This window comes from Misgurnus anguillicaudatus, unplaced genomic scaffold, assembly GCF_027580225.2.
Source record: "Misgurnus anguillicaudatus unplaced genomic scaffold, ASM2758022v2 HiC_scaffold_29, whole genome shotgun sequence".
NCBI classification, from domain to species: Eukaryota; Metazoa; Chordata; class Actinopteri; order Cypriniformes; family Cobitidae; genus Misgurnus; species Misgurnus anguillicaudatus.
The window spans coordinates 288,317-303,701 of record NW_027395279.1 but is presented as its reverse complement, the minus strand read 5'-3'; the positions used below and the strand labels follow the sequence as shown (position 1 = coordinate 303,701).

The 15,385-nt window shown below is 37.5% G+C and overlaps 1 protein-coding gene across 1 annotated transcript; it reads left to right on the top strand.

The window, feature by feature from the left end:
* The first annotated feature begins 463 nt into the window (after nucleotides 1–463).
* Nucleotides 464–13,905, top strand: LOC141362915 (nuclear pore complex protein Nup85). The gene is made up of 19 exons (XM_073865193.1): nucleotides 464–627; nucleotides 784–877; nucleotides 1,430–1,586; nucleotides 1,674–1,744; nucleotides 1,818–1,861; nucleotides 2,030–2,099; nucleotides 7,592–7,713; nucleotides 7,806–7,940; nucleotides 8,030–8,152; nucleotides 8,232–8,363; nucleotides 8,453–8,559; nucleotides 8,642–8,725; nucleotides 8,830–8,895; nucleotides 8,972–9,123; nucleotides 9,236–9,353; nucleotides 9,430–9,530; nucleotides 9,799–9,950; nucleotides 12,620–12,709; nucleotides 13,707–13,905. The coding sequence occupies exons 1-19, from the start codon at nucleotides 595–597 to the stop codon at nucleotides 13,803–13,805; spliced, it is 1,950 nt and encodes a 649-aa protein (XP_073721294.1). The 5' UTR covers nucleotides 464–594; the 3' UTR covers nucleotides 13,806–13,905.
* The last annotated feature ends 1,480 nt before the right edge of the window (nucleotides 13,906–15,385 follow it).

Sequence of the window (15,385 nt, the reverse complement as noted above, 5' to 3'; positions counted from 1 at the left end):
GTGGCTTTGAGCTAAAGTCTACAGAATGATCTTAAGGAAAAGGATTTAATCCTAACATCTAAAATAATAAAATGTATTTTATAATTAAATAGACAAAATGGTTGTTAAATTATTATAAAGATATCCATCACTTGACACATATCTTAACTAAAACAATTAATAAAATGAAATAAAGTCCTGAAAAAGTGAAATGAAATTGTTACACTTTAAAACTAAAACTGAAAATTCTTATTTTAATTATTTATGGAAACGTATGAAGAAACATTTTATTTGTTAATACATGATCAAACATTACTAATAAATCTTTACCAATTTCGTCGTATTTAAATCTTATTTCTTACTCAAAATACAAATATAATATATAAAGACGTTGTGTGCTGTGTTTGCTTTATTTTTTTATGTAAATCTTTATTCGCATGTTTAAAAAAAATCAACTGTATTTCTGATCAGGCGTTTATTTAGTCGTCCTGTCCCGAGTGCGTCGCGGGTCCTTCTGTCAGTGGCGCGCGATATCTCTGTGCGCACTGTACTGACATAAATCAATACATTAAAATATAATTTTAACTTTACTTGAGAGGATTTAATATCTGTGTAATGGAGGAGGTAGATGTGGTGCCCGAGCCCACCGTAAGTACATATTTATAATTGCTCATATTTTCGTACAACATGCTTTTGTAGGACTCATCTTCACATACATGATGTAGTTAACGGTGTAACTTATTTGTCATAAAACCTTACAGCAGTATGATTGACATTTAGTTTACTTATTTCTCTTTCCTGCAGCTCATTCCTGGCGCTGGATATCACCAGACACACTTGGGTTTTGAATGGGGTCCTGGTGATCTGTTAGTTTACGAGACACACTACAAGCTGAAAGGTAACTTTTTCATCTCCCTAATAAAACTTGGAAACCAAATTTAGTCTGCTTATGTTAAAGTACACCTATTATGGCCATTTTACAAGATGTTATATAGGTCTCAAGTTTGCACAGAATGTGTCTGTGAAGTTTCAGTTCAAAATACCCCATATATCATCTATTATGTCATGTCCAAAATGACCCTATTTGGATGGGAGCAAAAACGCACTGTTTTAATGTTTGTACCCTTAAATAAAAATGAGCTACAGCTCCTCACTCCCTTACAAACAGACAGTGAGCACTTTTAGTTAAAAAAGATCTGATTAACTCTGAGACAATAATATCTAGTGGACTGAGTACTGTACAACTTACTGAGGGTGGAAACTATGGACTCTAAGTGGGCGGGGCTTTATTATTGTGACCTCACACTGATCAGAGAATCAAAACAGCATGTGTAATGAGACCGCTTTGGTTTAATGAGTATTAAAAAACAGGTGTATTTTTTCATTGTAGGGTGATTGTGTTCACCTTTTGCATAATAGGTGCCCTTTAATGGCACATATTTCTGCTCAGGTCCGAGGTCTGCAGGTTCCCCGTTCGTCCACGTCGTGAGGAAAGATGAAGACAACTGCTCTCCCATCCTGCGCAAGCTCTTCAACGAGTCCCATCACATCTTCGTGGGGCTGCAGAAGATTGAAGAGGACGCACCCAGCAAAAACAAGAAGTCACAGTAAGAGAACCACACCAAACCATGACACTTCTAAAACACGTGACCTGCTGAAATGTGAAGGTTGATGTATGTGGTTGTGTCCTGCAGGTTCGTGAGCATCAGTAAGAACTACAGATCTGTGATCAGAGCCTGCATGGAAGAACTTCAGCAGGGCGCAGGTAAGTGATGATGTCACATAATGATTCATTTTATTAACAGCAGTGATTGACATCCTCTCTCTTTTCGTTACAGTTTTAACTCAAGACAAATCTTTAGCATCACAGTATGGAGATCAGGTACATACATAGCTGTCCTCTGAAAAACACATGCTTTAAAGGCAACACACACTCGTAACTGAACCTGTTTATTGGACGTTATTCAGTCTCACTCCATTAAGTAAAAGAATGGGATTTATTTGCATGAATTGCTCTTTAAATCAATTAACCGCATGGCTTTCTCTTTAGGTCTCTATACTTCTGGCTATTGAGCTCATTTGGAACTTGTGCGAGGTCCTTTTCATAGATGCGGCTCCAGGTAATTACTGTCTGCAATTTCTGTTCTGTATGAATTAAAGTCTGTGTAAGGGTGATTCTCACGAAAACTTGGTTGTAAAAATGTCAAGCATGAAAATGTAAAAATTGCTTAAATTTACTTTTTTTTCCACCAGACATTAGAAACAAAGTCTGAAGTATATGGGAACATTAATTTAAAAACTTTTACTTATCATTTAACACTTTTTGTAACATAATTTCAAAAATAAGTCCTAAAAAATCTCATTACCGCAACAGTCAGAAAACATCAACACTGTTAGAAAAGCTCATATATTTTCACATTTTTAAAAATTGATTATTAATAGTCATGCACAGTAAATTGAAATTCTGAAATAATATTTATTTTAAATGTAACGTTTTTTTTATTTTGTTTTATTTAGCTCATATACCGCAACACCTTCCACAATTTACAACTATTTTTTTTATATATTTCTAAGAAACCTGACACATTTTCAAAATGACATGACAAACCTGAAAGAACATAATTTGGAGATTCTGCACATGCATTTAAAATCAAAGTATTATGCTTCTATTAATGAAATTAACATTTAATAAGCATCTGTTGCGGTAATGATACATAGGTTTCGGAAATGAGGTTAATTATTTCGGTAATGAGAATACGTATACTAGCCTGAGATTTTGTTAAAAACAAATTTTAAAGTTAAAAGTCTGATAATATTTACAGCATCATGCGTTCAAGTTCAAAACTGTTTTATTGTGTAGTCTTTGAAAAAAATATTAAAGAAAAAACAGGAGAACAGGAAGGCTTATATTAATATTCCTTTGTGTCATATTTAAGTGCCCATTTATGCATTTAACATACTGAAATAAGATGGTCTTGATGACATATGCTGCCTACAAATGCGAGCTCTGAAGGCTGCAGCCATCGGATTGAGAAATGGCCAGCTAATGTCAGCTGGATATCACAAAACATTTGTGTAAATAAGATGAAAAATATTTCCTTGCTGGATATGATTTGGTCTTCTGACCTTTTACCATTCTGTATCTGTTTTGATTAGAGAGAGAGAGAGAGAGGGAGAGAGAGAGAGGGAGAGAGAGAGAGAGAGAGAGGCTGTATCCGAAAGTTTAGACAGCTTGTTCCCTCGCTGCCTTATGAGACAATGACTTTGGCTGCATAATGGCAGCTGCGAGAAATGCTTTAGGACAGACTTCATAGGCAGCAAAATTGAATTCAGGTTGAAATGTAAGCAGCCCTCTCTGTGTTCCGGGATGTCGCAAATCTGCTTGTGGTGCGGAGGTCTGATCGACCCACCCAATTCACACGAGCTCTGTGTGCTCTGCTTGGGGCTTCTCCACCCAAAGGCGGCAATTGTTGGCTCAGGGTGTCCCTTATTGTGAGGATCTCCCGATGAAGGTGCTTCAGGACCCGGCTCAACATCGCCCTTGGAGGTTTCTTACTGCAGTGTCCCACTGCCGGCAAAGAGCCGCTGGTGGTCGTCCTCCCCTCGCTCAACCGGTTCAGTTTGTCACCGAGAGCCTGTGTCCTGAACCGGGAGCCGCCAGGTCTGTTTCCTTTGGGTTTCCGGCGGAGGAAGATGAGATGTCTCTGACAGCATTGGATGGAGACTGGGACCAGGCTCCACATGGTGCATCAGACACACAGCCATCCTTCTACAAGGAACTGGTGCGCATTCTCTTCAAAGCCGTGCAGGACTTGGAGATTGAGTGGAGCACCCCACAAGAACCCCAGAGAAGCAAGCTTGACTTTTGTTTTCTTCACTCAGGCCGCCCCGCTGATGCTCGGAGGAAAGTCACCAAAGCGTGGGCTACCCCTCCCCCCATTTTTTTTCTTAGGTAGGCTACCTGTGTATTCCCCCCATCAAGGACGCTGTGGCTGCTCACCTCTGCCCCTTGTCCACTTCCTTGGATGGTGTGGCGCAGCTTTGAGGGTAGTGAAGCCTCATGACAGCACACCTGTCCGAAAAAGCATACCCGCGCCGAGAGAGGCTCTGTCTGCATTGCACACTATGGCGGTCCTACAGATCTTTTAGGCGCAGTAGCTTAAGGCTCTGGATGAGGGCAGCACGGTTCTAAATACCTTCAGGGATCTGAGAATGGTTACGGATTTCACGCTAAGGGCCACGAAGACCACTCATGGTGGCCATGCACAGTCACGCCTGTTTCTCCATCCGGCCTGTTTGGTGACACGGTGGGCACAATCACGGAGCATTTCTCGGAAGCGGTGAAGAGCTCTAAGGCTATGAGCCACTTCCTACCTCACCACCCTGTGTCTCATGGACCAGAACCGGTGGTGCATCACAAGAGTCCCTGGCACAAATCCTCCAGTATATGATGCAAGAAACTGGGTCCTGGGGGACTGCCGTCCGGAACGAAGCCGCTCAAAAACAGAGCATTTTTCTCCTCAGTTGGTTTTGTGTTGCTCGCCCTAGGGCCCGTCCTCACATAAGCGTCTACAACACGCCCCCCCCACTCTCGAACACGACCCACATGCTGCGAAGACAGCAGAGGCGGAAAGGGTTAACGCACAGTCCTAATGAATTGCGCAGCAACCCGCTTTCTGTCACAGCGCCGGGCGCTTTTAGGCCATCCTCTCTGGTTTCTGTGACTCACGCACTGCGCAGAAAGGAGGTGCCGCCTTTAGTCTCCCTTTGTCCCTCGCCCCCAGGCAGCAATCTGACGCTGCAGACAGCGCGCGTTGTGCGGTCGCAGGGAGCTGAGATGCTGGCACGCATGGGATCCAACTTTGTGGATCTTGTGATCCAACTGATGTTGCAGCGCCTAGATGCGTGGCGTGCCATCGCTAGGTTGTTTTTGATACCTGAAAGTGGAAAGAAAGCATAACATTAAATTAGCATGTCTCACAACATGGGAGAAAAAAATGAATGTACACATCATCATATAGTACAGACTTGTTGCGTTGTGTTGTGTGTTTGTCATGTACATTTCCTAACACTGTAGTGTGTTTTTTGCTAATTACACCTGCTAGTAACATCTCCAAACCTAACCTCTCTCTCTCCTTCCTTTTGTACTCCTCTAGCCATTCTGGGTTGCTGTTAAGTTTCTCCCTGAACTTTGTCAACCTGGCCTTTGCTAAAGCTTTTTTCTCACTTGCTGACTGTCTACAATGAAGCATCATAAAGCAAAATATCAACAGTTATTACATTTTAAATTTATATTAAATTCATAAAAGATATTTAAATGTAATAAACAATATGCCTAAATTCTCATTTCCGAAACAGAAGTTCTCTTTACCGCAACTGCTATTAAATGGTTGCGGTATATGAGAATGGTGTTGCGGAGGATGAGGTACCCCAGTATGTTTTGCTAAAAATAGACAAGCCACGTAGGCTTTGCTCATTTTTTATTCAGTGCATATAATTAGACTTTAATAAAGAACATTTTCAGAAAAAATTGTAAATCAAACAATTTTCGAAATGTAGAAAACTACCTGTTTCGGTAATGATAATCAAAATGTCGTGTAAGCATTCTGACAAGAGTATATTTCAAATTTAACTGGAAAGATATAAAGAGATGATCTTACCTGGTAGCCATCTTGAAGTAACTGGTCCATGTGCTTGGTCACTCAAAATCAAACTTTATTAAAATTCTGTATGTGTGCTTAAACTGTTCTCAAAAAGTGTTGCGGAGGATGAGAACATCAGGCATGGACACATCAATTTCCTAATTTTTCTTCATTATTATTATACATGAATATTCAGTAAATTATTTTTCTGTCATCTAAAGTAGTCTAGCAAAACATCCATTTAATTTTTTTCTAAATATTTTTGTTTTAATATGTTTAAATTACAGCATAACGCATGTTCAAACACAGCCGGACGCATTGCGGTAATGAGAATTTCAGCAGAAAATGAGATAAAATTGACAAATTATAAATTCTTATGTTGGAATCACACATTGTGCAAGGTAGAACACAGTATTGTGTTAATTCTGATGCTTTTTAATATTACTATATTACACATTTTATAGCTAAAATCATTAGTGCCGTGGTGTTTCAATGGTTTCGTGAGAATCACCCGTAAAGTGATATTAAATATGTTCTGAGTTTGTCACACCACATAAAAATGTTTATTATCCACCCAGTCAAATGTATGGCCACTTGTGGTTAGGGTTGCAAAGGGGTGGACAGATTCCGGGGGAAAAATTCGGTACATATATGGGAACTTTTTAACTGGAACTTGATCTGGGGAATTTTGGAAATATTCCAAATTGGAAATTTAACAGGAATTTACGCCAATTTATAGGAATTATTTAGAAATGTAGGGAACTATATATTAGAAACAAACTATATGACACATGACATTTCAAATACAGCGCTTTTTCGCCGCATAAATAGCTGATTTCCGCTCGCAAAATATGCGGGGCTTGCATGATTTCATAATCCTCCCCATTTTCATAGCAATAAGTCACATATATCTTAGCAGAAAGTTGAAAATGTTGCACTTACTTCACACAAGCGCAGCCATGTCCCCTGTTGCTATGGGAACTTATGAAGTGACGTGAACATCATTGAAAAGCTGCAAACAGTTTTTGCAAGTTCACGCCAGTTTTTTGCAAGTTCACAAAAGTTCAGTTTAGCAACTAGTCAGACCATTAAACAAACAGAAACCGGTACCAGATACTTAATCGCGTCACCGCACGTGCGTCCGATGAAACCGTCTATACAAACATAAAATAAAATTTTGTTTGGTCATAAGCTGACATGCATGCAAGGTAATACAAATAAAAAATGGACATCTTGACTGATTTATTTGATTTAATTAATTAATTGGAAAATTCCAAATTGGAAACTTAATGGAAATGTATGGGAATTAACGGGAATTTATGGAAATTACTTGGAAATTTAAATAAACTATATCATATACAAACATAAATAAACATTTCGTCATAAGCAGACATGAATGCAGGGTAATACAAATTTTGAAGAATCCCGATTCCTGATACTCATCAAGCCTGGATTTATTTGATCAAAGACCCTTCAGATTTTTCTTTATGACATCCAAGTTCCCTGTTATAAGCAACTTTCCAAGTTTTTTTTTAAAATCGCCAGTTTATTCCCATTAAGTCCCGTGAATTTTTCCAGCCTTTGAAATTTATTTGAAATTTATTTATTTAAAGGATAACCCCTTGAGATGCACCATCTCGTTTTCGATTTTTGGAATTTGCAACTCTATTCGTGGTAAAGCTGTCGTCTCTCTCAACTTTCAAACATCGCTACAACCTGAATAGATGCTTGCGATTGTGTTAGGGCTGTCATCGAGTTACAGTTTTAGCCCTGCGCAAATAATCCTGATCACAGAAATGTGTAAAAATGGTGTAACTCCACAATTCAGTAGTACACAGTTCAGTCTTTGTCATGTGTTTCAGCAATACATTTATAACATGTTTACAAACAATTCTCTAAAATGAAAAGAATCATACAAGGAATCAGAAAGAGTAAAATCTGGTGAAACGGTTGTTTTCTGTGATCTGTAGCTGGCACTTTACTCCTGCACCTGCTGGACTGGGTACGTTTGCATAAGTCTGATGTGGATACCAGAGCGAGAGAAGTGCTACAGAGTGACAGCCCCACACAACATCACTCCTACTGGGATGTGGTATGAAGCTCGTGACCCCTGACATCCTTACATCACCAACCACCTGCATCCTATTATTTACTCTCTTTCTTTCTTTCTTTCTTTCTTTCCAGGTGATTAGTTTGGTTCTGCAGGGTCGTATGGATGAAGCCCGTCAGGTGCTGTCGAAACAGGCGTCTATGCGCCCAGAAAGCAACTCTGTGTTTAAGCGTATGGACACACTGTTCCAGAGCATGCCTATATTCAACGTACGTATATGTAAAATGTAAGCATTCATCAAGTGACTTCAATGAATCGATGTTGATGTATTAATCATTGTTTGTATATTTATGTAAAGCCTACAGGCACCCAAACGCTAGCAGAGTTTGATGTCAAATGGAGGCACTGGCACGAGGAATGCGATCGCTGTCTGCAGGACAACACTTTTGCTAGCAACCCCCACCTGGAGGCCATCTGCAAGGTAAGACATCCACTGACGACATCTGATCTTCACTGATGACCCGTATAAACCTACAGACGCTTTATCAATGTCATCTCAGATTATGGTTGGCGATGAAGACGCTCTGCTGGAACACCGAGAGTTACTGAGCACGTGGTATCACTTCCTGGTGACCCGACTGCTCTTCTCTCACCCCACGGTCAAACCGCCCGACCTTCACTACTACGCCCAAGTAAACACACATGGCACACTAATAAAGCTGCAGAACTGATCTTTATAATGTGACCAACACGTGTTGAATATTGTGTGTTTACGTTTTAGTCCAGCATGAGCATGTTTTTGGGCCCACGGGCGTCTCCAGAACCTCTGGACACTATTGTGCTGTCAGCGTTTGAGTTTGACCTGCATCAGGTCATCAAAGACAGCAGGTGAGATGATACGGATAAACACACACACATCATAAAAACATAAACGCACATCACTAACAAACACGTGTTGATGTTTTCTCAGTTTTGTGCTGAATAACTGGTGGTTTGTGGCTCATCTGACGGATCTGTTGGATCATTGTAAACTCCTGCAGTCGCACAACCTCGAGTGTGTATCACTTGCATTTCAATATGCTTGACTTGTGAAATAAAAGTATCATGCATATAACTTTAATAATAATAATAATAATGAATGTTTTGGTGTGTTTGTAGTTTTGGATCTAACCTGCGTGAGTTTCTGGTTTTGGAGTACGCCTCCGGTCTCTTCACACACCACAGGTGAGTCAAACCTTCAAGTCGAGAGCTGAACACATCTCCATCTCTGTATCAATTCAGTATGTTTATGTTTTATTAGTCTGTGGCAGCTGGCCGTGGATTATTTCGATCACTGTCCTGAGTTCGGTCGAGTGTATCTGGAGTTACAGATCGAGAGGATTCCTCTGGACACCGAACGCAAAGCTGTCAAAGTCTTGCGGATCTGTGAAGACAGACAGATGACTGAACAGGGTGAGACATCAGCAGCATCAGTTTCCTTTTTATATACCAGTCGATCATTTCACGTCTTGTTTTCAGATTTAACCTACAAGATAAAACTGATTGTGTGTTTGTGTTTGTTCAGTACGAAGTATCTGTAAGATTATGGCTAAGCGATCTCTGAGGAATAACAGACTGGGATCTGCTTTGTCCTGGAGCATCCGAGCCAAAGACGCAGCGTTGGCTACGCTCATCTCTGAGAGGTCTGTCTGTCAGTATCATCTTCAGTATATAATCATCACATTGCTTTTGTATTCATAACCTCTTGTTTGTTTACAGGTTTCTTCAGGATTACAAGAATAAAGGCTCATTCACAGATCTGGATTTACTGGATAATCTCGGTTCCGCTATGCTGCTCAGTGACAGACTCACGTTTTTAGGTATGACATAAGCAAGGATCTGTGTCTCATATTTCAGTCTCTGAGCTGTTTAACTAATTCATCAGAACAAATCAATCATCCAGCTGTATCTCAGGGGCTCTGTAAAACTGTTCTTGGCTTTACTGTAAGTCATTTATCAGGAAATGTGATTTCACGGATAGCTGACATCACCACAACACATGAGCTATTGGATGTGACCCAGTCAGTGAACACCAAGCTAATATCAACCTGCATAGTCATAATCATAGTGCTGATGTGTGTTTTATAGGGAAGTACCGTGAGTTTCACAGGCTTTATGGAGAAAAGCGTTTCTCAGATGCCGCAAAACTCCTCCTGTCCCTCATGACGGCAAACATCGCCCCTCGCAGTATGTGGATGACCCTGCTGATAGACGCCCTTCCCCTGCTGGAGCAGAGAGAGGTACGTCACACTCCTCCTAAACTCAACATCACATGCGTTTCAGGGCTCGAATTGTACTTTTTTTATTAACTTTTTAACAGATTTAAAGTAAAAAAAAAAAAATTACGAGCGTCCATTGAAAATTATAGGAGCACCACAACTTGAGCTTAAATTATTTGCCACACACTTGTGCTTGGCAGATTTTTAAACCAGCTCTTATGTGCTTAAAAGTTGTAGATTCATGGGGCCTTATAAAAACCATTTAATGTTATTTAAAATTATTCATTTTTATATTCCGTTTTTATTTTCACAAATCCCATTTTTTTTCTGTTTAAATTTTTCTGTATTTTCACTTTTCTTTTTCTTTAATGGTTAATTAAATTTTACTTATTAAATGGCATGTTTTATAAACTGAGTTCATAAAATGTTAGTACTGGGCAAAGATTAATCGCATATGAAATAGAAGGGATTTTTTTGCATAATATATGTGTTAAATAAATATATACATATTTACACATATTAGGGCTGGACATAGCTAGAATAATCTCATACAAAATAAAAGTTATTTTTTGCATAACATATGAGTTTGTAATGTGTGTAAATATTATGTATGTTTAAACACACACATACTGTATTATGCAAAAATCACTTTTATTTTGAATGCGATTAATCTTTGCCCAGCACGATAATTTATATGTTCTAATTAGGGCTGTCAAAATTAACGCGTTAATAACGCGTTAACGCAAATTCATTTAAACGCCACTAATTTTATTAACGGAGATTAACGCAACGCGCAATTTCTGTTTGACCCTTGGTCCAGCCCATAGTTGAATGAACAGAGACGCAGACAAATGTGACTCTCTCTAAATGAGTAAAAGGTTTTCATAGAAATAAGAACATTAAGCAAATCGTCTAGCAAATCCAATGCTCTAAATGCTCGTTGGACATCTGATATGATCTTTATTTATACGTCTGAGAGGTGTAACGTTACCGTCCTCCTAATGCTTAATCTAATACAAAAATGCGTCTCAATTCATTTTGGTTTCGCTTTTATGCATGCCTTAGAAAATAGACTGCAGGACTTGCTTGATGTTAAAAGAGTCATTAAGAGAGATAAAGTTCGGTACCTGATTAATGTTAAAGAGTTATTAAGAGCGACAAGACTCAAAAGCGATCCCCTCGCGCTGACTGACTGATATCTGAAGCGCGTGCACACAGACGCGCGAGTGCGCGACCCGGATATATAGACATCTACACAAAATTACAGTTTTACAAATATCTGTTTTGATAAGAATTCACGCAGGTAGGCTCTATAATCTGTTATGTTTTAAGTAAATGTTTGGTTAACTGTTGGGTAAAACTATCTGATGTGTAACATTATATTAGATCACTTAGATTTTAAGCAGTCTGTCTCAATGTCAATCAAACAAAAGGAAAAAAAGTTGAACATACATTGATGATGTTTTTGCTTTGTGTGTGCTAAATCTATTAGTTTTACCAGTGATTTTAAGGTATTGATGTGGTAATATAATGTATGGATGTGGAAATGTTTGTGGTAATTTGACTCTTTCAACTTCAAACACGTGTAGTTCTGTCATATTTTGATATATTTCAACAAATCATGCATTGTTCTATGTTTTAATAGAGAATGTCAAAATATGAACTATTTTTTTTTTAATTTGCTAATTCCGACTCAATTTGCCAGCACATGTCACAAATGATGCAGCAGCAAACAAAAATGGAGAAAGAAAAATCTTCTGAAAGGAAAATTCATATACAAAACAATGGCTGGTGATTCTGTTAAAATGTAAACAGGCTGTTGTTAACATACATTTGCATAAAGCATCTATATATGTATATATGATTAGAATATTAAAAACCTGAAAAGTGTTAAATTAGGGTAAATTTAGAATGGATAAAAATGTGCGATTAATTTGCGATTAATCGCAGTTAACTCATGAAATCATGCGATTAATCTAGATTAATTTTTTTAATCTATTGACAGCCCTAGTTCTAATAAATAATTTATATTTATAATTATAATCAAATAAAAAATGATACATTTTTATCAAAACATTTTTTTTTTGTCAAAGTGGTGCATAACAAAACTTTGTTTTAATTTTAAATTTAAGTACAAATCTTTTAAGGGTGATTGTTATTTAAGAAAAAGTCATTATTTTTATTATTTAAAAGCAGATTTTACTATACAATAGTAATATATTTCTGTCAACTTCAGACTTTTATTTTGATGGGTTGTCATTGTGTATTTGACTATAGCATTTACATTACGTTTAGCAGATGCTTTTGTTTAAAGCGACTTACAAATGAGGTAAACAATAGAAGCAATTATAGCAACACAAGATCAGCAATACATAAGTGCACTTGAAATAGTCTCATCAAGTTCAACACAGTATACATAAATGAGGGTTGGTTAGTAATTTTTTTTTCATTTCTCAATGAAAATATGAAATCTGTGTTAACTCTGACAGCAGCTCTGAATATAAACTGATGCTAATCTGATGCTCTTATCTAAAGACCTACAAACACATGACATGAATGTTACATTATGTAAAGTTCACATTAGTACTGAATGTGAGTGTGTCAATGAAACAGTAGTTGGTCACATACCTCATTGATCTCTTCCAGTGTGGACTTTTCTTCAATTGCAGTGTATTATTTTTGTTTTGTAGGTGATATTTTCTGTGGAGCAGACATATGAGCTCATGTCCTGTCTTGAGGAACTGACCTCCAGAAGCAAAGACTCACAGCAGACAGCACAGGTACCACTCATGCCCAGACACACTAATGGCGCTTCTCCATTGCATAGTACCCCACGGGTCAGGTCAGCTCACTTCACTTTGGCCTGGTTAGCTTTTCCATCGAGTTTAGTAACACTTCGCAGTGGGAGGGATTATAGGCGTGTCGTTATATTTGATTGGTTTTGATAAACCATTCTCTGCAAGCATGTGAAAAAATAGCTTATTGAAATTTGGTTCCCCTTGTGATGTCAAAAGGGGATCTTATTATAAAAATATTACCCCTTAATCTGCACTATCCAACCACGGCACTGACATTTGAGAGAGAAATTGACAGCACAATTAAGCTACAATTTCAACAAACCACCATTATGGTGATCAGTGTTTGCATTTCATCAGCTCATTTGCATTTAAAGGACACACCTTGCACCTACAAAGTGGCAATTTTAACATGTTATAATAAATGCTCTATATGGTATTTTGCGCTTAAACCTCACATATGTACTCTGGGGACACCAAAGACCTATTTTACATAAATAGATCTTCTATGTCCTCTTTAAACTGTCATTTTGATCCAGGTTTTAATTTTACAGTAAACCTAGATTATGATTGAACGGACACATTTTGTTCATTGTGTCACAATATCCGAGCTTTGCAATTTATCCTACCGCATTGCTCCGTTAATCAACGCAATACATTTTCTATTAGATTGTCAAATGTTTTTATTTTGAATCCTTTAGATTACTGATGTGATTTATAATACAAAAACTACATTTCCTTTGCCCATGTATTTCCTTTTTGAATGACAACGTCAACACTGTTGAAGTTTAGTTACACCGGCAAATTCAGCATGACGGACAAAATAAATCGTAGATGAAGGTTTTTAAAATTTTAATCTAAAATTAAAAAGTCAAATTAAATTTAAACTGAGATCTAAACTCTGCTTAATTTAATCCTTATTGGTGCAATCCTTCTTTAATGTTTGGGTATAAATGAAGTGTTGTTTGTTTGTTTGTTTCAGGAAGATGACATCGAGTCAACTAAGATTGAACTCTTGCGTCTCGCTCTGGCTCGAAATCTGGCCATGGCCATCGTGAAGGAGGGAACGATAGAAACATGAAATCATTCCAACATCAGATCTGAACCTCTTGCTTTTGTGTACTGTACATACTTCAAATGATTTGGATAAACATGTCTTTATTAATAAACCTTTTCCAGTATTTGCATTCATTCTGTCTTTTATTTAAACAGTTTGTATGATGGAAAGCAGTTGGACATTTTCAGTAACACATCTTAAAGGTACAGTAGCTAAATTAGTGTCAGAGAGGATGGAAAATGATTGGTTGTTTGGGTCAAAAACAAGCATTTCACATCTGCTTCAATATTTTATTTTGCATGCAGTAACAACAGGTTTATTCTGGTTTACTGTACAGATGTGACATACATTTCATATTCAACACACACACACACAGATATTTGTGTCAGAAGACACAAATACTGCGACAAACAACCACATCAGGATTTCAGAAACAGCGTGGGAATATCATCTGATTTTTTGGAGGTTTGTAGGATGAAAGTTTATTGTTACGGACCAACTGTATGTTGACGTCTAAAGACTTTAAAACTGTTTTTGTGGGCTTAATGCAGCACATGATACCGTGTGAGAGGAGCTACATCATCACAAATCTCTCAGATTAGATACAAATGTCTCTTGTCTTTTATTTTGGTATTAATTCTGATGCTGCAATTTAACATTTAAGAATATTATTAGATTATTAGGCGCAACAATGCATCTAAAGTCCACTAGAGTAACTAACAGTCCATTATAATTTCTTTATAAAGGTGCAGAGATCATATATCAGATCATAATGATCTCAGATCAGTGCTGTATCATCAGTACTCACAGCTATTTTAACTTTTAATAAGACCGTTTTCAAATCATGTCAAGACGACTTTGTTTTTGAAAATTTGCTAAATCTATTTTAAAGTCAAACGTGAAGATCACCCAGTAAACAAATCCTAATAATAATAATCCAACATTTGGACAAACAATCTGGGTCTGGGTCATATTTCAGGTAAAATCAATAAGATAAAAACAGTATTTTGTAGATTTTTTGAAGTAACAACCATCATTGTAATCATTTCAGGCCGAATCCGGCCCGGAGTCGTCTGCTGTCTGGATTTTCCTAAATAACTGTACTGCTTAAAAAATATAACTTAAATGTAATTATGTAATGACCATTTCATCCTAAATGTGTTATAATCATTCACTATCCGACACAGACAGACTGTAATGTTTTAAACTCAACATCAGTAAACTTTAGATCTTTATTTAACAGAAATAAATAAAACCCCAAAATAAATGAGAATAAACTGTATATGACCGTGCTATTTCGACTGTATGTGTTGTGAACTCACAGCATCTGTAATAACATTCAATCTTCAAGCTCACGAGGGTTAAAGATTTAAAGATTGCCTACTAATTCAACAGCATGTTTGTTTTTTAAAAGCGTTTAATCAAGAACTTTCTAATAACAGCGGCGAATGTGACATCATCAGTATCATCTCAGCTTCGAAATTTACCACGATAAGCATAGTTTCCACCAAAATAACTAAGGGTTATAAATCATGGCGTGAAACTTAAAAAGAACATTTTCAGAAAAACATCAAGCACAAGAGGTCAAACTAAATACTAAATGT

Coding starts and splice junctions, on each gene's coding strand:
- LOC141362915 (XM_073865193.1), top strand. CDS start 595: ATGGAGGAGGTAGATGTGGTGCCCGAGCCCACC. Junction 1,587..1,673: donor AGCAAAAACAAGAAGTCACA/GTAAGAGAACCA, acceptor TGTGTCCTGCAG/GTTCGTGAGCATCAGTAAGA. Junction 1,745..1,817: donor AGAACTTCAGCAGGGCGCAG/GTAAGTGATGAT, acceptor TTTTCGTTACAG/TTTTAACTCAAGACAAATCT.